This window comes from Choloepus didactylus, chromosome X (genome assembly GCF_015220235.1).
Source record: "Choloepus didactylus isolate mChoDid1 chromosome X, mChoDid1.pri, whole genome shotgun sequence".
In the NCBI taxonomy this organism is placed as follows: Eukaryota; Metazoa; Chordata; class Mammalia; order Pilosa; family Megalonychidae; genus Choloepus; species Choloepus didactylus.
In genome coordinates, this window is record NC_051334.1 from 37,732,661 (window position 1) to 37,757,262 (window position 24,602).

At 37.0% G+C, this 24,602-nt stretch overlaps 1 protein-coding gene across 1 annotated transcript in view; it reads right to left on the reverse strand.

The window, feature by feature from the left end:
* Positions 1 to 14,380: 14,380 nt before the first annotated feature.
* Positions 14,381 to 24,602, reverse strand: part of RPGR (retinitis pigmentosa GTPase regulator) — a 91,207-nt gene continuing 80,985 nt past the window's right edge. Inside the window, exons 15-18 of the mRNA XM_037821830.1 lie at positions 21,794 to 21,991; positions 20,872 to 20,929; positions 19,179 to 19,270; positions 14,381 to 15,140 (exon numbers count right to left, since the gene is read on the reverse strand). Coding sequence (XP_037677758.1) covers positions 14,937 to 15,140; positions 19,179 to 19,270; positions 20,872 to 20,929; positions 21,794 to 21,991 — 552 coding nt within the window. The 3' untranslated portion in view covers positions 14,381 to 14,936. The remainder of the gene's footprint in view (positions 15,141 to 19,178; positions 19,271 to 20,871; positions 20,930 to 21,793; positions 21,992 to 24,602) is intronic.

A 24,602-nucleotide genomic window follows, 5' to 3' on the forward strand; every position in this document is an offset into this window, starting at 1 on the left:
ATACCAATCAAAATTACAACAACCTCCTTTGCAGAGGTGGAAAAGTTAGTTGTCAAATTTATGTGAAAGGGAAAGGAGCCTCAAATAGCCAAAAACACCCTGAAAAAGAAGAATGAAGTGGGAAGACTCACACTTCCTGATTTTAAAGCTTATTTTAAATCCACAGTAGTCAAAAAAGCTTGCTACTGGCATAAAGATGGACATATTGATCAATGGAATAGAATTAAGAGTTCAGAAATAGACCCTCAGACCGATGGTCAACTGATTTTTGACAAGACCACCAAATCCACTGAACTGAGACGGAATAGTCTCTGCAATAAATGGGGCTGGGAGTACTGGATATCCATATCCAAATGAATGAAAGAGGACCCCTACCTCACACCCTACACAAAAATTAACTCAAAGTGGATAAAAGACCTAAATATAAGAGCCAGTAACATAAAACTCCTAGAAGAAAATATTGGGAAACATCTTCAGGACCTAGTGGATAAGAGGTAGCTTCTTACACCTTACACAAGCAACAAAAGGAAAAATAGATAAATGGGAACACCTCAAGATTGAATATTTCTGTGCTTCAAAGGACTTTGTCAAAAGGGTGAAAAGGCAGCCAACTCAATGGAAGAAAATATTTGGTAACCAAATATCTTATAAGGGCTTGATATCCCATATATATAAATAAATCCTCCAACTCAATGATAAAGAGACAAAAAACCCAATTACAAAATGGGCAAAAGACGTGAATAGACATTTCTCCAAAGAGGATATACAAATGACCAAAAAACACATGAAAAGATGTTCATCTTCATTAGGTCTTAGGGAAATGCAAAGCGACACCACAATGAGATATCATCTCACACCCACTAGCATGGCCACTATTAAACAAACAGGAAACTACAAATGTTGGAGAGGATGTGGAGAAATAGGAACACTTATTCACTGCTGGCGGGAATGCAAAATGGTACAGCCACTATGGAAGACAGTTTGGCGGTTCCTCAGAAAACCAAGTATTAAGTTGCCCTATGACCCGGCAATTCTGCTACTCAGTATATACCCAGAAGATCTGAAAGCAGGGACACAAATAGACATTGGCACACCGATGTTCATAGTGCCATTGTTCACAATTGCCAAAAGATGGAAACAATCCAAGTGTCCATCAACCAATGAATGGATAAACAAAATGTACTGTATACATACGATGGAATATTACTCAGCAGTAAGAAGGAATGAAGTCCTGAAGCATGCAACAACATGGATGAACCTTGAGGACAGAATGCTGAATGAAATAAGTCAGACCCAAAAGGACATATATATGATTTCACTTATATGAACTAGAATATGTAAACTCATAATCATAAAACATAGGCTATAGGTTGCCATGAGACAGATTGAAGCTAGAGAATGGGGAGCAGTTGCTTATCATATACAAAATTTTTAATGAGGTTGAACTTAAATGTTTGGAAATGGATAGGGGTAAGGGTAGCGCTTCATTGGGATTATAAGTAATAGTGCTGAATTGTAGGTGAATTTGGTTGAAAGGGCTTGTTTGGAGTCATGTATGTCACCAGAAGGAAAGCTAGAGGTTAAATATGAGATTGTATAACACAGTGAACCTGGAGGTGGACGCTGTACAAGATTAATACTACAAATATAAATAAGTTCTTTTACGAACTAGTACAAATGTACAACACATGTACAAAGAATTAATAATAGATTGGTATATGGGAAGAAATACCTATGCAACTACAGACTATAGTTAACAATAGTAACTTAATATCCTTTCTTCAGCAGTAACAAGTGTACCACGCCAATACTAGGGATCAGTAATGGGAAGTGGGGGATAAGGTGTTTGGGGTGTTTTGGGTTTTCTTTTTTTATGTATATCTGTTATTTCTCTTTTCGGAGAAATGAAAATGGTTTAAGATTGAATGTGAGGATTATTACACAACTAGGTGATGACACTGTGAAACACTGATTGTACACTTTGAATGGATTGTATGGTATGTGAATATATCTGAATAAAATTTGCAGAAAAAAAGTTTAAAGTAAAAAAAGAACTATTGATACATGCATCAACATGGATAAATCTCAAAATAATTATGCTAAGTGAAGGAAGCCAGACAAAAAAAGAGTACATACTGTAAAATTTCATTTATATGAAAGTCTAAAAAATGCAAACCAGTCTATAGTGACAGAAAACATCAGTGGTTGTCTTGAGGAGGGGATTGAGAGGGGCAGAAAGGAAGGATAACAGAGGGGCATAAGGAAACTTTTTGGGCTGATGGATATGTTCATTATGTTGATTGCAGTGATGGTATTTACTTAGGTCAAAACTTATCAAAGTGTATACTTTAAATATGTACAGTTTACTGCATTTCTAGTATATTCCAATAGAGCCCTTTTTTCAAAAGTGCTTTAGGGTAAAGATCAGACTTAGGGTGTGGCCTGCAATGAAATCTCTCACTTGTATAAAATTACTCAGGGAAAAGATCTGATTAAGATTATGACCTTCTCTGAACAGTTGTAGATTCATGTACTCTTCATTAAATCAAGAGGGAAAGACATGGGACTAGAAAACAGAATATCATGTGCCAGATCTGTGAATTCTGTCCCAAAATAAACTGTGGGTGTGGTTGCTACAAGAAACTGACTGCAATGAAATATTAAGAAGTCTAATAAGTATTTTTAAAGTTTATTTTTAAATTTTTAAAAAAGTATACCATTTAGTGGTTTTTTAAAAATATATTTGCAAAATTATGTAACCATCACCACTAATTCCAGAACATTTCTGGAATTCCAAATTTCCAAAAAGAAACTCTGTACCCATTAGCAGTTACTTTCCATTTTCCCTTTCCTCAGCCCCTGGCAACCACTAATCTACTTTCTGTTTCTGTGTATTTGCCTATTCTGGACATTTCATATCAATGGAATCATACAGTAAGTGGCCTTTTGTGTCTGACTTCTTTCACTTAACATAATGTTTTCAAGGTTCATCATGCTATAGCATGTTTCAGAACTTAATTCCCTTTTATTGCTGAATAATATTCCATTGTATAGACATATCAGATTTTGTTTATCCATTCATCAGTTGACAAGAAGTCTAATAAGTTTTTAAGAGTCTTGCTCAGCTAGAGAAGCCACAAGTCTGGACAAAAACAAACAATGCAAAACAAAATAAAGCAAGTCTCTGACTTTTAAGACAAAACCATGTGTGGATGCCTAACTAACCCTCTGAGGGCAGCTGAGAAAGGTAGATAGACTCCAAGGAGGCTGTACATATTCTTCAGTAATTACTCCAGATATGGGGAGGAGCATAATAGATAAAGAGGGTAGAGCCAGGGGCCATAGAGAACAGTGGAGAAAATCAGAGCCCAATATGAAAAGTTCTTTACTCTCGGGATAGGGACCTCTGCTCATCTACAGAGTAGGGTTTTGGAATTGCTACATTCCAGTGACTGCTATGTGTCTTCTCTTTTTCCCCTTTCCAAATGGGATTGTTTATTTCTGCCGTATATGTTGGGTGTGTGTTGCAGGGGAAGAAGATAAAGCAGGAGAAAAAATAAGCAAAAATATGGTATCAGGTGGAAACTGGCTTCAGTGTGATATCACAGAATAGTTCTGGGACACTAAAATTAGTCCCACTTGGAAGCAAGAGAGATGGCCTTTGGAAGCCTGTGTCATTCGGTCATTGGCTGAGGTCCATCCCCAAAGACAGAGGCACAGTCTTCTTTTCAAGGAGGCCTCCTTTGGGCCAAGGACAACCTTCCAGAAGAAGGAGCAGCTGTGAGCCATTGATCAACACCCATGACAGCCAGGGGATGTTTGCAACTGCCTGGAGAAAGGGGTCCCAATGGCATGCACTACAGGGAAGATGGAAGCAAAGGGGTATCTGGTGAGCAGAAGTGTGGACTGTGGCAGAGACATTTACTGCTCACTGAATAACCATGTGTTTCCCCACATTTCTGGGTCCCCTTAGAGTTAAATGGGGTCATGTGGCTAAAGGGCTTGAGGAAGAAGTAGCATCTGCCATTTTCAAGTCAAAGCATCTAAGAATCCTCTGGTCCCTCTCTTTCCCTGTCTCAGCAATCATGAAGCCCAAGTGTTGAGATGTCAGTGTCTCCTTGACCTGTGTCCCTAAGTGACTATGTGGAGCAGAGCCATCTCCGACCCCCACCTTGTTGACCCATTGGACTTATAAACGAACTAGAAATGAACCTTTTGTGTGCTGAGTCACAGATTTGGAAGTTAACTTGTTATTATAGTATAAATTTGTCTACTAGGGTTCAATTAAGAAAGCAGAATCACTGTAAGTGATATGGAAATCGAAATTTATGATAAGGATCAGACCTCTTGCTATTGTGGGAGCTAGTGGGGAACTGTACGGCTGTTGTCTCTGCATCTGCATTGGTGAAGGGCCTGAAGTTACTGAAGGTAGCAGGGCCAGCAGTCAGAAAATAAAACTTAAGTGAAGTGGGGGAGAGCAGGAAGAGACTGGAACCTGTGAGGACAAACAGGAACCCACATCTGTTACTCACCTTCTGTGGCTTTAATGCTGCGCATGACCTGCAGAAGTTGATACCTTTTGTCATGGAGCTGCAATGCATCTGGTCCAGAATTTGAAGTAGCTGAAGGAGGTGAGGAAGAAGCCAAATAATCTGTGGGCCCAGCTGCTGCACCGTGCAAATAAGGTGCGCTGGCCTGTCAGCAACAACGTGCGCACGCTATAGCACTGCCTAACACCTTATGCTGGTCATCAGAGAATAATGGCTACTATTTCACTTTCATCTTCCAAGTGCAATTTTTTCTTGTGGCCAACCATAAACTGGAACCACCCAGGGGGGGAAATACTGGGACACATAGTTCCAGGTTAGCTAAATTGACACAATACAAAGTCACCAGACATGCCTTAACTTAATAGGAACCCTGAATAGACACGGCACCTAATAGAGATGGTGTGATACCCAGAAGAGGGCTGATCAACGGAACTTGAATAACACAACAAAGTAAATCAAGACAGGATCACAATGACCAATCTGTTAGCCACATTAATTCTTTTGAGAGAGAAAAAAGGCAAATTAATGTAGGAGATTAAATAATTACAGTACTGTTTACCATTTATAGTGTAGTGGCTAAGAATACAGGCATTGTAAATCAGGCATCTGTTTACAAGCCATGTGTCCCTATACAAGTTATTCTTCTCTGTGACTCAGTTCTACATCTGAAAGTAGGAAAAATAAAACTTTTCAGAGAGGGTTGTTGTGAAGATTAAATGAGTTAATAAAGGTAAAACACTTAGAAGAGTGTATAGTGCATAAGTGCCTATTCAGTGCTAATATTATAATTATTGTGTATAATCATGCTTAAACTAACTTTATGATGAAACATACTCATTTGCTCTTTCAATCTTAGCCATTTCAATCCCTTCAGTGCCTCTTTTTAATGCCTTCAATGGTTTATTAAATGTCTCATTTCTTCCAACCCCTCAATTTTCTCTTTTATGATGATTCCCCCTAGTATTGAGCATCAACTCTGAGGAAAGTTCTCTGTGAGACCTCCTTCTGGGAATTCAAAAGTCTACAGCATGAGGAATTTTAGGGAACTAGTGACATGTAAGCATGCAAATCACACACCCACTGCCCAGTCAATGTCAATTTTATCAGATTATACATGTGTCTTCTTACTCCTTTTCTTATGGCTTCACCCACACACTGCCTGAGCCCTGCATCTAATATTTCAATCCTTGATGAAGGTAAACTCCTCTCTGCTAATTTTCCAAATAAAAAGTCCTGCTACTAAGAAAGCATAACCATCGTATCTGGTTCTGACGCTGATCCCATGCTGAAGACTGGGGTGTAGTCTTTTGGGATACTCTCTCTCTTCTGACTCCTGAAATCACTTACTTGGCTCTGCTATATTTATTTACTAATGATTGTGAAAGTTGACCAAAATATAACCCACTTATGTTACTCTGTCTTGGTTCTTAGCAAGGACAAGACATAAAATACCTTGCAAGTAATCCTACCTTGGAAGCAAAATGTGCTTTCAAATCAATGCAAATTCAGACTTTTGCAGTCATAGGGAAGAGACAGAATGGATTCATTACTCCATTTGTTTGATGTTTAAGCCCATCTTAGAAAATGGGGATAAATTCCTGTTTCAGTAGATCATATATAGTTTCTATTCTTCTCTCCCATTCTCTTCCCACATATACTCACTGCAAATGCTGCTACCACCATCACCACACAAACCAAAGGATCATATTTCTAGCACTTGAGTGGAGTGTGAAAAATAAGATAAAGGATATTCCATGTGTACCTTTTTCCTGTAGTGCCTCTGTAATGCCCATCCCACTGAACATATAATTTACTGTATGTGCTAATATATATGAATCACAAGTTATGGTTATAGATTATATTTTATATACTATACTAATGATTGTGCAATGAGTGGACTTTTTCAAGCCATGCTACTGTGTGGGAGGAAGGGTGGGAGGAACCACATCTGTGAGAATCTTCACTGAATATTCTAGAGAAGGAGAGAGCTAACAAAACCTATAGGGCAAGATCATTCACTTGGAGTCAAAGGACACAAAACCAGGGGCAATGTTGGTAGATCCTTGTGATTAGAAGCAAGAATGGGGCTATTGGGAGCCCAAACCCAAAAGGTTTAAAAAATAGAATTATAGATATGGCATGAGGTCTTGAATATACATGAAGAACAAATCCTTTGTTCTTGGAGATTACATGCAGGAGACTTACTGGGAGTGGAAAGGGAAAAGATCAAAGGGACCTGCCATATTGTGTTCATCCTATCTGGGGCTAGAATGTAGTTATATTGGCAAAAGGGAATTTGGGACTCAGTTAAGCTCTTTTCTACATTTTCTATTATTCTTAGGAACAGACACGTATGCTTTGGAAACATGACCGCTTTATGCTGTTTGAATTGTCTTTTAAAATGACCTCTAAATTATAAAAGGCATAAAATAAATGTATACCAGTGTATGGACAGATGAGTAGAAAAATGGGGACAAAAATTAAATGAAAAATAGAGTGGGATGGGATGTTTCAGGTGTTCTTTTTTACTTTTATTTTTATTCTTATTTTTATTTTTTGGAGTAATGAAAATGTTCAAAAATTAATTGTGGTGATGAATGCACAACTATACTATGGTGCTGTGAACAACTGTCCACTGTGGATGTTTGTGTGGTGTGTGAATATCTCTCAGTAAAACTGGATTAGACTTGGCCGCTCCTCCCATGTTGTTGGAGGGTGGTGGGTCAGTTTTAACGAGCTCGTCTTTCTCTTGTTTTCACCTGCCCTGGCTTAATCCGGTGCCATCAGCCCTGTTTTGAGGCCTGAAGCTAAGAACGTGAAGCACAGTCAGGACATAAATTGAGCCCCCTGATGCGAAGATAATGGAGGAACTTTTGGTAAGGTTAGCCATAGGTATGTAACCTCAGTGGAATTTGAGAATCCAATATGAGGATATGTCGACTCATAATTCAAAGAAACCTTTTCTGCAAAACACCTTGCCACAACGGAATTCAAAGGGGCTAAGCAATATTTTTGTTCCCTTTGTCCAGATTCCAACCAAAAAGATTTATATCAAGGAATTTTATTCTTGGAGATGTCGGAAAAAGATACCTGGATCTGGAAGATAATTACTTGAAATATGCAGGAAGGAATAAAATTGAAGAATGTTTTTCTTAGAAAATATCATTTGTCAGATTTATCTGACCAAGAATTTGAGGATTTATATAATAAGATACAGGGAGTCCTTGCTTTGCACAGTTCCAATATGCATGAACGTCAGTTACCACAGTTAAGTTAAATAACAGTCTGCCAAAACACAGTTAAAATTTCAGTCACCACAGCACTGTGAGTAGCATCGAGTACAAACTTTGCTGCTAGCGCTTTTGTCCATAAATTATGCAAATAGCAGATGTGCATCATGATCGATGACAAATCACATTAATTCCTCAAAGTCTGCTGGTGCTTGGTCACTGAGCATCTGTTACCCAGTTCACTTACAAACAAGTGTGTAGTCACTTGGCCTCGTCTCACAGTGATAAACCTGTGTGACATTTTACAAAAATGGATGATAGAAAGAGGGAATTGGTCAACAAAGATGATGGGGCCGTGAAGAAATGCAAAGTGATAATGCTGGAAGTGAAATTGGATGTGATTAGAAGACCTGAAAATGGTGACAGTAAAGCCAAGATAGGAAGAGACCTAGGCCTGCAGGAAGCTACAGTACGAACCACGTTGAAAAAGTCCGATGAATATAAAAAACAAGGTAAAGTAGCTTTAACATCTTGTAGCATAAATTGCACTGGAAACAGGAAGCCTCTCATGGTTGAAACGGAGCATTTACTTCAATTGAATTGAAGACTGTAGTAAAAAATAAATCCCAATCAGTTTGACTAGCATTCAGGCCAAAGTGTTGAAGTTACTTGCTACGTTGAAAGAGAATGGTTAATTACAAGGAGATTGAAAAAGAACATTTTACTGCCAGTAAAGGCCGGTTTCATTGTTTCAGAAGTTGGCATGAATTGATGTTAAGCTATTTGGTGAAGCTGTTGGCTCAGATAAGGATGCTGTTGTGAAATGTGCCCCCAGATTCCAAGAATTACAGGCAGTCCTTGCTTTGCACAGTAGTACAGGACTGTACTGGGCAAAAAATTTTGCAGGATTCGAATGGAAAGGAGATGGAGTTATAGAAGATATAGCTGACCATGGGAATGTTGACACTACTGCTGTTCAAGAGAATAGATATGCAGCCAGAGGAACTTGATGGTGACTTACAAGCATAAGTGAGGAAAGTGGTTGTGATGAAAAGGATGAAGATGTCTCAGAGGAAGTGATTCTGGCAAGAAACGTTACATTACAGGAACTCTTGGAGACATTTCATGACATTGGAAGTGCAAAGGATAAAATTTTGGAAGCTGATCCAAACTTAGAAAGGAGTATGACAATTTGCCATGTCATCAAAAAGATGGTAGTTCCATATCGTAAGTTACATGATGAGAAGGCAAACACTGTTCAAATTACTTTTGATAGTTTTTTTTTGCAAAGAAATAAAATTTTAATTCTCAAAAAAAACTGAATTAAAAAAAATGTATAGTCCTTTACTCAGTTTATTGTGAAATCACATGAATATGTATGTTCTTCATTGGCAAATAGAATTAAAATATTCCACTGTGGCAGTTTCCTCATTTGCCCGGGCTCACAGTGAGCCCAGATTTACCAAATTTCCTTGCAGTAAATTGGGTCCATGTAAGTGAATACTAATGGAATGTGGAAAGAAGTGATTTATGCCTCTTCCAGGCCTGCAGTATGCCAAGGCCTGAAGTGAAAGCCAGAGACATCAGACAATAGGATTCAAAGTCCCTCAATGACTGTGTAGAGTGAGGCCATCTACAGACTCTTGGTGGATTGTGACATGACCAAGAAATAAACACTCATTGTGTTAAACAACTGAGATTTGAGGATTCTTTGCTATAGCAGTTAACCTACCCAGGCCAATATAACCATTATCTTTCAGAGAGAATAACCTGGGAATCTCTGCTGTCTAATTATTAATAGGAGCTTGCTTGTGAAAAATAACATTCTGAAAGTTTGTAATAATTTTTTTAGTTCAGATCAGTTATTCTCCACCCTTAGTGTTTATCGTAATTACCTAGGAAACTATTTTAAAGCACAAATACCCAGGCTCTAGGCTTGATCTAGTGAATCAGAACAAGGTAAGAGAGTTATATTTTTAAAAATTTCCCTGTATTTTATATATACCATTGGCTAAGAACCACTGCTCTAAGATAACAGAAATGTTATTTTTAGATCAAGCCAGATTGTCAGACCTCATTATTTTGGTTTCATATAATTAATTTTACGGAATTGCTTTTTTTCTGTATATTTTAGTTGTATTTTTAAAACTTCACATGTAATACAATTGCTTTTTTTGCTGTACATTCTGTAATTCTATGAATTTTAACACATGTATAGATTCATGCATTACCACCAAAATTAGGATACAGAACCGTTCCATCACCCCACAAAACTGCCTGTGCTTTCCCTTTGTAATCATACCCTCTTCCCACCCTAACCCCTGGCAACCACTGTTCTGTTCTGTTCTCCATCAGTACAATTTTGTCTTTTTGAGAATGTCATAGAAATGGAATGACACTCAGCCTATTGCTTTTGAGATCCATTCAAGTTTTATTTATCAATACTTTATTACTTTTTATTGCTGAGTAGTAGTCCACTGTATGGATATAATTGTAAGGATATTTTGGGTGTTTCCAGGTTTGGGAGTTTGTGAATAGAGCTGCTACAAAACATTTGTGTACAGGTTTTGGCATGAACACAGGCTTTTCATTCTATAGGGCAGGAGTTCTCAGTCTCAACACTATTGACACTTTGAGGTAGATAGAAACTTGTTTGCTGTGGACTGTCCTGTGCACTGTAGGATGTTTAGCAGCATCCCTGGCATCTAACCACAAGATACCAGTAGCGCCGCCCCCCTCCTCAAGTTGTGACAGCCAAAACTGTCTCCAGACATTGCCAAGTTGCCCAGGAGAGGGGCAAATTAGCCTTTGATTGAGAACTGTTGCCTTAGGGGAACAAAAACATCTAATATTTCTTTGATGTGGGGCTGCTAGTGACAAACAGTTTTTGCTTAAAATGTCTTTATTCACCTACATTTCTGAAACCTTTTCTCTGGATATCGATTTCTAATCTGGCATTTTCCTTTCAGTACATAAGAAAAGAAATCACTGCCTTATCTTCTGGTTTTCATAGTTTCTGTTGAGAAATCAGTTATAAATCTTAATATTGTTCCTTTTGCGGTAAGATGCCATTCTTCCTGACTACTTTCAATATTTTCATGTTGTGATCATTCTGCAGTCATGAGATGGACCCCACACACCCACCCAAGATTTGATTCATATGTTGTGACTGATGACACCACACACAAACACACACACACACACCAACAGGGTATAAAAGAGGGTATAATATTTATCACATGCATAATGAGGCTTTCTGAGGAGAGCAGGGCAGTCTTCCCAAGCTGGTCTGAAAATGGCTTGAGAAAGCAGGCAAAGAAGTGTAGCTTGGAAATTTTTTGATAGTTAGGGTGTGAAGCTGGGGTAAAGGTTTCCTCACACAGGCTAGGGCTTGTGTGGATAGAACTTCTAGCTGGTGCTAAAGGAGGGAGCACCAAGGCTTTTTTTATCAGCTTGCTCAAATGTGGGGCAGAAGGGGAGAAGGGAAAGGTGGGGCTTAGAAGCTGTCAGCAAACATCAAAAATGGAGTCCGACTGCTTATAAAACCAGTTGGCCTGGTTTTTCCCTTTTGGTGCTGCTGATGGTGTCCACTACTTCTCTTGTAAGACTTTATTTTCCCTCTATTGATTTGTCATCACCTGTGAGTTGTAGCATTGTACTGCAATAAACCATATGGTAAATACTGTAAAGAGGTGAGTTCAACCTTCTAAAAGAATGTGATGATGAAATTCTAAGAAACAAATCCTTGTCCAAACTCCACAACTGTAAATGTGGTGATTTGTTTGATAATCAGCTAATAAATTTAATATGTGCCTACTCCGACTGGGATCCTGAAAAAGAAAGCTCCACTATGATTCCTGCCTTGAAGTAACTGGTGAGAACTAAGTGGAAATTTCATCATCACAAAGTACTTCCACAGAAGACATGTCATTAAATGCAGGATTGAGTTCAGAAATCTCTCCATTTTAGGAAAGTAATAATAAGAATTTCATAGAAACTATAAACAACTGAGTACTTTTCTAAAACGGTACTTCCTCATACATAGGAGGGTCTTTGTGATTATCATAATTTTTCCTTTATCTTTAATGTTTTTACATGGATTTGCACACTTTTATAAGACCTTAGAAAATCCTATCACTACTGCCTTTTTAATTAACATTCATTTAACACTTGATCCATAGTATATCCGTACAATGTCAATGATTCCCTATTGTTCAAGTCAACAGATTCTATTTTCAGGTCCCACAAGATCAAGAAACATCTGAAGCAACATTATTATAGTGAGGAAAAGGGAATTAATGGAAATTATAATGAAGATGAATTGTTTAGGAGTTAAATCAACTCACTTCTTTAAGCTATAAGGTTATCAGTAAATGCAACCCCTTTTATTTTTAAAAGTAGTATATTCTATTCAATTCTATCAATGATCTTTTCTGTTTTTTTTCTTTAGTTCTCAATTATGCTAGCTAGTTTACTTGTTTAAGTTTGGTATCCGTTAATCTCCTTTTCATCCAAGTAGGAAGCATAGGGTTTTAAATGGCCCTATTATCTCAAATTTATAACACAGAATCATACCTCATTTTCTTCATTTTACTCCCATGAATGTGACTTTGTTTTCTTAGTTCTGGCACAATAGCTGGCACATAGGAAGTGCTCAGGAAATATTTCTTCAATGTAAAAGCCAGATACGAAACCAAATTTAGAAAAGAAATGTAATACACACATTTGGAGTCCAAGGGCAGATGGCTGGTATAATGTTTTTGTAATGCTTTTTACAAAAGTACTAACCTGTACTATTAAAATTGATTCTTGGTGTTGATGACTCTCAACAAACCACCTTATTACAAAGTGTAAATTGTTTGGACACCTCTGACAAAGCAGGGATGCTTTATCAGTTTGATGCACAGGTCTCATGTGCACTTCTTTCAAGTGCTTTGACTTGATCTTTTTTTTCGTGTCTTATCTGTTCCTTTCTTCTTTTGAATGGCCAGCCAAGAGACTAGCTGGTAGGCTCTAAGATGGTCCCCAATAGCCCCACCTCCTAGTAAGCAGGCCCTTGTGTAATCTCCTCCTTTGAGTGGGGGCGGGACCCATGACATGATTCTAACCAATCGAATATGGCAAAGGTGACGGGTGTCATCTCTGTTTATGTTACATAAGACTATGACTTCTGTCTTGCTAGCAGACTGTCTTTTTTGATTCTCCCTCTCTGGCTTTGATAAGGAAGCAGCCATATAGTGATGTCCTTCCCTGTAATGCAACCACTATTTTTCTATAGCTGCATAACAAATTAGTCTTAGTAGATTAAAACAACATACATTTATTATCTCACAGTTTTCATGGGTCAGGAGTCTGGGCACTGCTTAGCCAGGTCCTCTGCTCAGGGTCTCATGGGCTGCAAATGAGGTGTTGGTTGGAGCTGAAGTCTCGTCTGGAGATTGGATTCTTCTTCCAAGCAAACTGGTTGTTGGCAGAATTCAGTTCCTTGTAGTTGTAGGACCGAGGCCCTCAGGTCCTAGAAGCCACCCACCATTCCCTGGCATGTGGCCTTCTCCATACATGGCAGTTTGCTTCTTTAAAGTCAACAGGAAAGTGGCTATGCTACTTTGAACCTCTCTGACTTCTTCTGTCTCTGACCTCTAGATCCTTTTAAAGGCCTCAGCTGACTGAGTCAGACCCACCCAGAATAATTCCACTTTTGATTAACTCAAAGTCAACTGATCAGGAACTTTAACTACATTTGCAAAATCCCTTCTCTTTTTTTATATAATGTAACCTAAGCTCAGGAGTGATATCCCATCCTATTCATAGGTCCTGCCCACACTCAAGGGGAAGGGATTATACAGGACATGAACACTAGCAAATGGGAATCCTGGGGCCATCTTAGAATTCTGCTGACCATACCTGGAATGTCTTAGTATCATTTATGAGCTTTACTTCCACTTGGATCCTATAGTTTATATTTTGGCAAAGTATTTTCACAATACTGTACTAGTATTTATTAAATTTGCCTTTAATAAAATTAGATTTCTACTAAATGTAATATTTACACAGAAGACTATTTTGTAAGATTTCCAAATCATATCTCCTCTAGACCAATCCTTACAATCCTTGTGTATGAAATGCAAAGACGGAGTTTCTTTTTCTGTATTTAAATAGGGCAGTGGTGACTGTGATTGAAGAACAGATAGTTTTATTCAGAAGCCAGAATGGGGGAAATAAAGGCAGTTGGCTCCATTAAATAAGTAGCACCTGTGAGTATAAGCAAGCAACTTTTACATAAAAGTAGACTTAATAGCTTTATCCTTTTTATTTCTGGTGGCAGAGCACTGTGTGAATGAGCCCAACTTAGTTACCACTGTCAATGCTAGAGACTGATCAAATGAGCAAGCCTGGCTGTGTTCTGTTCTTGTGTGGTAGCTATCTGTGACATGGCCAAACATCCCAGATCAGACCATATATATCTGCAATGTTTTCTTGCTAAATCATCTCCCTAAAGAAAGGAGGGGGAAGCAAAGAAATTATAACACTTGGCTTTCTCCACAAAGACTTATTATTTGCACAGTTGCATTGATGTTTTCTTCACTCAGGTAAATAAATTTGGCTTGTGTCAATATTTTAAATTTAGACAGATTTTTCTGTCCTAATTTTGTCAATTGATAACTCCAAGTACCTCCAAATTTTATTCATACTCATCCAATTAACAGAAGTGACCAGATATAGTTTATTAAAATATGCTCATTAAATACAATTGTGCCTCAGTTTTTAAAAATTACAAATACATTAAAAACTGTTACAGTGCCATGACATTGCAAAGACTGCCTTGTGAAATTATAAAGAAGTAAAATTTTTTAGTAAAACTATGAAATGTCTGAATTGAATTTTCACATATAAAAATATAATTTTTATTGCAACACTGAACAGTTAAGGCCAAAACACTTGAAGGAGAGCATGAGATACACATATTTTGAAGTTCCTTATTAAAAATATTTCCATAAATAAATACCAAACCTGGTCTTACTGTTCAAACCAAATAAAACATATTATTAACTTATATCTTTAAAAGTTTGTTTCAGAAACTTTCCTTCAGCAGTTAAATATTTTTTCAAGTATAAATTACAATGTGCTTGGTGACCATGAAAACATAAATATGTACTTAGAGTACTGTACAAGTTTTTGACCTTCTTTCCATATTTGCTGGTGAAGTATTCTTATTATTTTGCCCCACGTGGTTCTGGTTTGCATCTTTCTCATTTCTTTTAAAAATGATTTGCTCTCCTATTGGCTTTATCTCTGGAAGTAGCTCACTATTCTGCACAGTTTTGTGACTCATCAATGACATCCTTTTAAAAAGAGAAACCTAAAAGAAAAGCCAATAAGAAGAATTAATTTCAGTATGTGAAACATTCATTTACTAATATTCAGGGTTATCATTTTCAACAAGCATTAATAGAGAAGACATGAAATATCTGACAAAATATGGGCAAGACCTGTACACTGAAAACTATAAAGCATTACTAAAGGAAATTTAAGACCTCAATAAATGGAGAGAAATACCATGCTCATGAATTAGGATACTCAATACTGTTAAGATGTCAATTCTTCCCAAATTCATCTGTAGATTCAAAGCAATCTCAACCAAAATCCAGAAGGTTTTTTTTGAAGAAAGTGACAAACTGATTGGAGACATTCACAGGAAAATGCAAAAGGGTCTAAAATAGCCAGAACCACTTTGAAAAAGAACAAAAAAGTTGGAGTACTAATGCTACCTGATTTCAAGATTCATTATAAATTTTCAGTAATCAAGGCAGTATGGTATTGGTGTAAAGACAGACAAATAGATCAAAAGAACAGAATTCAAGTCCAGAAAAAGACCCACAAATAAAAGATCAATTGATTTCTGACAAAGATACAAAGGCAATTCAGTGGGGAAAGGATAGTCTTTTCAACAAATGGTGCTGGAGCAATTAATTGGATATCCATATGCAAAAAAAAAAAAAAAGAACTTCAATCCATACCTTCACCATATACAAATATTAACTCAAAATGGAATGCTACTCAGCAATAAAAAGGAATGTGACAGCAAGAACAATCTCAAAGTAATAATACTGAATGAAGGAAGCCAGCCCCTCCAAAAAGTATATAGTGTATGATCTCAATTACACAAAATTCTAGAACATGCAAAATAATGTATAATGACAGAAAACAGATCAGCAGTTTCCTGGGGATGGCAGGGACAAGAGGACAGTGAGGGATTACAAAGGGGCACGAAGAACCTCTGGCCAGTAATGGACATGTTCAGTATCTTGACTCTGGTTATGGTTTCATGCGTGTATACGTGGGTTAAAACTAATCAAATCACATATTTTAAATATGTGCAATTTATTGTGTGTCAATTATACCACAATAAAGCTATTTTTTGAAAGGAGGAGAGTAATTATTGGGTGGGCCCGAAAAAGACTGTCTCAAGTTTTAAGCCTCGGTAAAACTGACAGTAACTGGAGACCATATGTATAATTTACTTCAGATTTTCCTCACAACGTAGAATAAAATTAACTGTGCACTTGAGGCAAATATGCTGAGTTGCAGCTCCATAGTGAACAAAACATAGCATTGGACAAAAGGCAGTTGTCAAGAAAGGCAAGAATCCACAGGCATGATTTTGGTGGAGAAATTCTCATCTCATCCTCTATTTTTAGGGTGGTGAAAATGAATAAGAAATTGGCTGACTGTGAACTGGCATGGGGAACCTCCAGGGAATTTGCCATGTTCCAGCTAGTTTCTGAAGGAAGGAAGGCACTAGGTCTTTAACTTCTGTATCTGCAGCCTCTAGCATTGTGCCTGGCACAAAAGAGGTACCCAAAAATATATGCTCAATAAATACATGAAGGAAGTAATTCCATCATGGTAAGAACATTTTAATCACTGAAAAGCTTACTGCTTTTTTCATTAACTTACATGTGTGGAAATTAAGCCAATAACACATTTTTCTTAGTGGCTAACTGTGATTCCAAATAATCAGCACTGGCTACAGTCTGGAAAAGCAACATTTGGTGATTTCTAGATATTTTTGAATAGTCACATACCAAAAGACCTCTGCTGCCAATTAAAATCATAGGTCCTAATCTGGCAACCTGAAATATTTGAAATCATGAAAACAAAATTCAATGGTGTATTCTGCCTTATATACACTAACAGTTCAATTTCTTTTCTTTCTTTTTCTTTAGATTATCCTTGGACTGTCTCTCTAATTAAAAGGGCGGGGGGACACCAAAATCCCAAACATATTTATTTTGATTTGAGTTAAAGCATCATTTCCTTGCCAAGTTTAAAAAACCGTTTGATTTGTTTGGCCTGAATGGCGTAAATTGGTTAGAGACACTGTAGAGGAAAAAAACTGAGAAAGACTGAGAAAAGAAATCTTATCCAAGCCAGCTATTTCCTTTGTAAAAGAACTAGAATAACAGCATATTATTTAAGTAGGAAATAGAATTGTTACTGTTTGCATTTTAAAAATAGAATTATTATTTTTTGTTTCTTTTCTTTAACCAAAGAAATGTATATTTACTGAAATATATTTTTCTATTAGGTATAAATGAGGAATTTTAAGTATAGTCAAAGTTTAAGATGAGAATCCTCAGCCTGGCATTTCAGGCCCTCTACATCCTGGCCCAACTTCCCCTTTGTCATATCAATTGGCACTAGCTCTTGGGCCCCCTGGTTGGCGTGGGCCACTCTGCCTCCCACATGACATTCCTTCCCAGGACTCAGCCCTCTCTCCTCATCTCTGTTTATCCCATCCTACCAAACTATGAGGAATGTTTAAGCCTGGAGACCTGAAAAGTTTCTGAAACTTGATCATGTATTCTAGAATCTGCACTATCATTTGGTTAGCGATGTGATTCAAATATTTCCCCCGCTGCTTCTTATACTTCACTTTTCCCTCTCCTGAGTGTCTTATGTCTCCTGACTCCTTTACTCTTCATATTCCTGCCTTATTCTTGATTTTCTTTTCCAGAGTCTTTCCCTGGGCTCTTATAATTAGAAAAAAATCTTTACAGGAATGCTATGAAGCATAGCATGAATATCTGTGAAATGTTCTATTGTACTGGATGGAGAACCTAAAATGTTCCTAAACAGTGGTTAAATGTTCTGGTGCTACATATATTATAAACTCAGGAAGGATAATGATTCTGAAGTGTCTTTTGAGCCAGGTCACAGATGTATTTTGGGTAAAATAATACAAGCTTTTAAGATTTAACCATAAAGGTAACAGTGGTCATGAAGTAATTTTAGTAAAAGACAGCACTATGGGGATCTGGGCCAAAACAACTTTTTAAATTTCTGATGTAATTCTGAAAAGAATTTGAGTGCTATATTCCCCCAAAATGGGAAAAGATAGGGCTGTTTACTACTCTTAAAGACTTTTCCTGGTTTTACCTCCTTCCTTTCCTCTTCCTTACTTCCTTAACATTTTAACACTCATTCAGTCAACTCAAAATACTTACTGAGCATTCACCATGGATGAGGTGGTGTGCTAAGTGCACAAAAGAGATAGTGCTTTCTGTCCCCATGGAGCCGAAGGCCAATGGGGAGATATAGACATAAAGCAAACAAATATAGAAATGAGTGTATATTTGAAAATTGTGATAAATACTATGAAGGATAAGAAAAAGTGTTATGTGAGAGAATATAATGATACAATTTATACTGGGGGGCTGTAGGTCACACAAGGCCTCTAAGTGGATGTGACATTTGAGCTGAGACCTGAAAGTTGAACAGGAATTAGCAATACCTTTCATTGTTCTTTTCTTCCAAGTTTCCTCCTAACACTTATATCCTGAAATGTGGCCTCATAATTCAAGAAAGTTCTTTCTGCAAGTGACAACAGTAACTTACTTCCAAGGAGAAGAAACACATCCATCAGACTTTTCTCTAACAACTCCAAAACAGGTACTAGCCGGGAGAGACTAAAGTAGCATGCTGTAATGTCTTCTAAGCACAATCATTTTTATTTTTCATTCCTCCTATTTCTTCACTTGGTCTTACTCTCTTCTAGAGTCTCATGATTACTATGCCCTTACCATTTAGGCAGTAAAGTTTTACTCTTCGTTAATATATCTATTATTATATGATGAACCAGCATGGATAGGAAGATTAAAAGGAACATGCTATTAAATTTTGGCAGAGCAACCTGACTCATAATCTATTAGTCCAATAAATAAATATGCACATTAAAAATGTGAAACATCACTTGGTATTCTTCACACCTTTTTGGGTCATAAAAACTCAAGATTACTAAGGGAGTTAAATTATGTGGATCACCATATGAAAAGCAGAAGGAATAATCTGTAATACTTTGATTTTAACACTAAAATGGAAAATTCATTTCACTTACTTTCTTTAGTTTCTTTAAGTCTTTACTTGGTATTGGTTCATTAGCTTCCTGGACTTCTGAAGAACTGCTGTTTGTACCATAATGCACGTTTCCTACGATAGGATACATTTAGAAATAATTTTTATGACTAGTGAGAAAAAGAAAGGTCTTGTTCTCAGTGAAACTCTACCAAACCTGAATTATGGGGTAATAATAAAAGAGTTTCTCCACTAGAGTAGTGGACAATGTCTACAATGCATATTTCCTGAAAGGTTGAGTTAAGGCTAAAAGCCCAGAATGATCTGGCCAATGCTGTAAATGTTTAGATGGCCAGTAATCAAATATAGCTGCAAAGTTAATATTAAATGTAAGAGAAGACTTCTGTAAAATATAAATTATCTTTTAAGAAATTGACCTAGTCAAGTAAATTCATTGTACTCAAATGGACATGTTATTTTTTTTGTGTTTCAAAATACTCCAGATGCTAGATAGTTGAATAATGATATTTAAAGTATAATTATGAAGCATGTGCCTTCTTTTAATTTTATATAACTGTAAGAATAACTAGAGATGATTCATATGTTAATATTTTGCTTAAAATAGTCTAAATTAAATTACTACTTTTTAGAAGTTAGAAGGTAAAAAGGATTAAGGAAACTAACCCTTCCTCTGCTTAAGTTTAGATCAGTTATCCAATATTATGGACAGCTATTTTTAATGAGAACACAATATAAAGCACACTGTGACATGACGACGTGGAAACATAATGTAGGCGTTGTATAGCAAAAACAATGATGATTAGGGTGTGGAAAATGTAGGTCTCAAGGGCAATCAAATCTTCCCCATTCTGGCACATATTCTCTGACACTAACAGCTAGGCTTGGGAAAGGACTTTCCTTAAACATCCATTGTCAGATCAAAGACTCAGGTCTGGGCTCTGAGGAAATAGGTGGACGACCTGCTGTGGCTCCAGGTCAGCCCGGTCATCCTAACCTAGGCAATGGGGTCTGGTAGTGCTCACTAGGAATCTAAATTGGGATTTGGTACAAAAGCCCAAATTAATAATACAGGTTGAATAGGAAATTTTAAAAAAAAGGTAGTTAAAAAGGCTCTCCTAAAGCACTTAACACTGACACATGAGCAGCGAATATTTTTAGGTCAAGAAGCTGTGGTGGCAAACCTTTCAATAAAGGCGATCATTTGTGGATTCATAAAGTATACAACTAAACTTGAAATAAGGACGAGGGTGGTAAATAAAAGCAATTCCATGATTGTGTAAATGTGTGTGACTAAACTTTTTGGTTATTTTATGCCTGAGGTAGTCATTTTCAACTCTTTGAAGATGTTGAATGAAAATTTCACATTTCTTTTCAGTGTGCTCATACAGGTAAATTATGGTCTAAATATGGTAACCTAATATGCTTAACGTTTGTAAATAACTTGTGCCAATTCTATTGTAAATTATATAGATATCCCTGAATAAAAGTTGCTGGGTGATATTAAGAAAAAGAAAAAGCTGTGGTGGTTATAATGAGAACAAATAAGCCTGTCTTACATATTTCATAGCTTGTTATGAGTGTCACATGACAGTAAAAAATATAAAATGGACTATATGTATAGAAGCTATAATTACCCCATTCTAGTACATATATGTATGTATGTATATATGTAGCCTTTTTAAAAGTATGCTTTTGGAAGTCAAATGTGCTCATACCTTTTGGATTTTCATTGTATTCATGAATGGCCTGTTGCTCTAGGTTGGCTTTTTCTTCCTATAAACAATAAAGAAACACAAGTGCATATTCAAGTAAAAGGACACACATATTTCAATGGTTGCCTATGACAGGGAAAAGTGGGATGGAAATGGGGATAAGAGGGAATAAGTTTAAATAGAGAAGGGCTTTGCACAGACCAATGATGAAAATGTTTCATCAACTAGAAGGCATGATTAACTCAATGTTCTGCACGAGAGGTCCCAAAAATGAAAATGAAAAAGAATCAACAGGGACATTCAGTTTGCGTTTCTGAATTCCAAACCTCTGAAATATCAAACCAAGTGTCTCCTAGCAGGGCCACTCTCAGGAAAATCTGCCGAACGGTTGAGATGTTTTTTGTATCCCTAGTTCTGTTTGCAGGATGATTTTCTCTTCCTCAGCGATACTGCCTCCTATACTTTCTTCTAGACTGCATCTGTGAAGAACTGATCACAATCTGAAGTATTCTGTGAACAACTTTCACTTGTCCATACACATGTATGCACCATGCAAACATCCCATTTCTGCTACTAGCACCAGCACTCCTAACCTTCCCATTTTGTCATTTCAAAGACTCAGTGGTGAACTTTTTGGCTGAGTTCTCAACAGTGTATTATATGGACCCATACCGGTAGACTTCCACTATGCGGGCAACAGAATGCCACTAAACAGTGTGGAAATAGAGTGCTAGAGACAAAGTATGTCTGATTCATAAATTTGACCAAAGATTTTTCCTGTGGCACATGAGCACAGCTAACCATAGAAGGTTGAGGTTGAGATCATTTCTGCTCCCAAGGGAAATTGGAATCTATCCTTTGCAGGGACCAGGGGACCATACGCTTTCTCTTGGGCAGGATCTCATGATTTAAGGACATATCATACCTTTTCAGTGGTCTTAATCGTATCATAACTGGTTCTTTCTGTCCCTTCTGTTTCACTTTGTTCATCTGATGTTTCATTTAGATCTGCTGGAACATTTTCATCATCTTTCATAGTTTTCTTTTCGCCTTCTAGAATTTCATCAATTTCCTCATCCACGTCTTCCGGTTCTATTTCTTCATTTTCTGAAAATTTGCAATCCTGTGACAAAAGTGATCATCAGGGAAGAGTAAGATTTTCTTTTTCAAAAAATAAAAATTTGGTATTGCTGTCATGAATAATTTATACCATCTCAAGGAACATATAGAATATTAATGCAAAATTTGACATCAAAGAAATAAAATACTGCATAACCCATGCTGAATATCAAGTTATATTACCAAGGATTTATGCACACTGTTCTATTTCAACATTTTCAAAATACTAGGATTTCCAAAATTCTATCAGCACCTATGGTAAGGTTAAAACAGAAAAAAATGCTTTCTTGGGTGTCTCAAAAGGATCCTTTTAAACTTGAAAGAAGTTTAAAAAATGTGTCTACCATGGTATTATAACATAATCATATCTATATAATATGTTCATTTTCTAATGATTTAGAATCACCTGACAAGTACTAATTCACTGATATTCACACACAGAGAGAGGTAAGTATAATTATTTACATTCCAGGAAAAAGATAAAGGGACACAGAGTTTAAATAGTGTGCTATTGGTTATCTAAAACAGAGGGAAACCCAAACAGAGGTAGAATTTGGTCCATCTGACTCTTGACCAGCTAATCCAAATTAAAAAAAAAAGTCTGTCTTTAGATGTCATAGATTGATCACAAATCATGTAATGCTATGAAGTATAGGCAGAAAATATTCGTTTTATCTTTTATTATATATGCTGAGATTTCTTTTTGTTTCATATTTTCAGCAGAATACTGTCTAATGTTTGTCATTAAGAGATTAGGCCCTTTACTAGATTTCTTCCCCTATGCTTTTCATTCACATGCTTCACGAAAGGTTTAACAGCCTCTAAATGAGGTGAGGTGGTCATCAGTGCCTTTCACTCCCTTGAACATTTTTACAAAGTTCACCTTGGCAATACGTGCTGCAGAGCATGCACATCCTTTATATCTCTTTGAACACTACAACTAGCTTTTCATGATCGGCTTTCTAGTGACTGTTTGGCCAAGGATAAAGCGTGACGCCCAACAGGATCTTTAGTGGGTGGTTTGAAAACAATGACTCTAATAATTAAATCACTCTTACAAAAAATATGAAAGGTGAGATTTCAGGCCAGGGAGAGGATATTTTTATCTTTCCCACCTTACTAACAAAGGCAAGTGGCATCCTCAGGCCAGTGGCATTTCCACTGAGGACAGGCAATCTGTAAGTGAAACCCTGAGATTTAAAAAGTTTGAGAAGTTATTCCAGGAAGATTTGACTTCGGTTTCCAAAAGTCATGAGGCAGTATATAGGAGAGGGGAGAGCAGGAGAAGGGAGTGGGGGAAACAGGAACATGGTACTGGGGCAGACGGCTCTACCAAAGGATGTGCTCCGTAGTTAGGCTGGGTAGGGTTAACCACATGGCAGCTACCATTTACCAAGAACTTCTAAAGCTTTCTCTTTTCTGCATGATATTCTCCTCTAAGCCATTTGTATTACATGTGCTAGAGGCACATTATGTATTGCTAAAATTATCAGAGGCAAATTTACTTTTAAAGGGAATGGGGAAATTACCAGATTTAAGATAAATCTTAAAGTAGACGTATTCATAAATGTATGTAAATGAAAGGCCAACCAGAAAGAACAGTGCTTCCATGACAGAATTTCAGACTATGTCCCTCTATCTGACAGAAGGAGGTTCATGGTAAGCTGTGTCCACAGAATAGTCCTCAATTACTTGGAGATTTCAGCTAATTTAGCACCCGGGTTAACTCCAATTGTGCTTGTTAACTAAAACATTAATATAACCATAGTATAATATCATGCTACTATAAAAAGGAACTTGGGAGTTTTACCTTATTTTAGAGATAAACAAATACTCATGTATTTTATAATGAGCTACAACTTTATTAATTAACTCTAAGAAAATCTATAACCATGAAGAACTGTCAGAGCTCTATCATTTTCTAAATTTGAGAATGCTATTAGAAAATTATGATTTCACTAGAATTAACATCATCAGTTGTGTAGCACTTTGCACTTATTAAGCATATTTAAAATTCATTTATACACATTTGGACTACAACTACTTTAAATCACATAAAGCACTTACCTTCAAACTGAAACAATTTAGGAGAGGTTGGCAGAATACTGTCATTTTATAAAAAGAAAGGGTAAAGTTTAAATACTTTCTTGGCACTGGCACCATAATAAGATGTAAAAGGGTAGTATGAAACAGTCAAGGATGCATCTAGTGTTAGGACCACATTAAAGAAATAACTAGGCCTTGCCTCCCACAAAAGGACTCGTTTCATTGTTCAGAAGTAAGGCACTAGGCTGCAGTCTTTGGTCTGGCCCAGGGCAACACTTTTTACGTTTCTAATGGGACATATCAAGAGACCACATATCAAGAAACCTTGTGTGGTTTCAGTTTGCTTTAGAATACAATTACATTGCATGCTTTAAGAACTAGAGATTGCTGTTAGAATTCATCATAGTAGTTACTGGGGGTGGGGGGATAGGCAATGGCTAGGAAAGAGCTTGAAGAAGGCTGGGTGCCAGTCAGAAGTAGTGCTGGGGATTGCAGTGAACTGGAGGGGCAGCCTCCCCTCAACTTTAGGCCAGTGTTGACATGGAGTGCGGTGCTCCCAGATTCTCAGG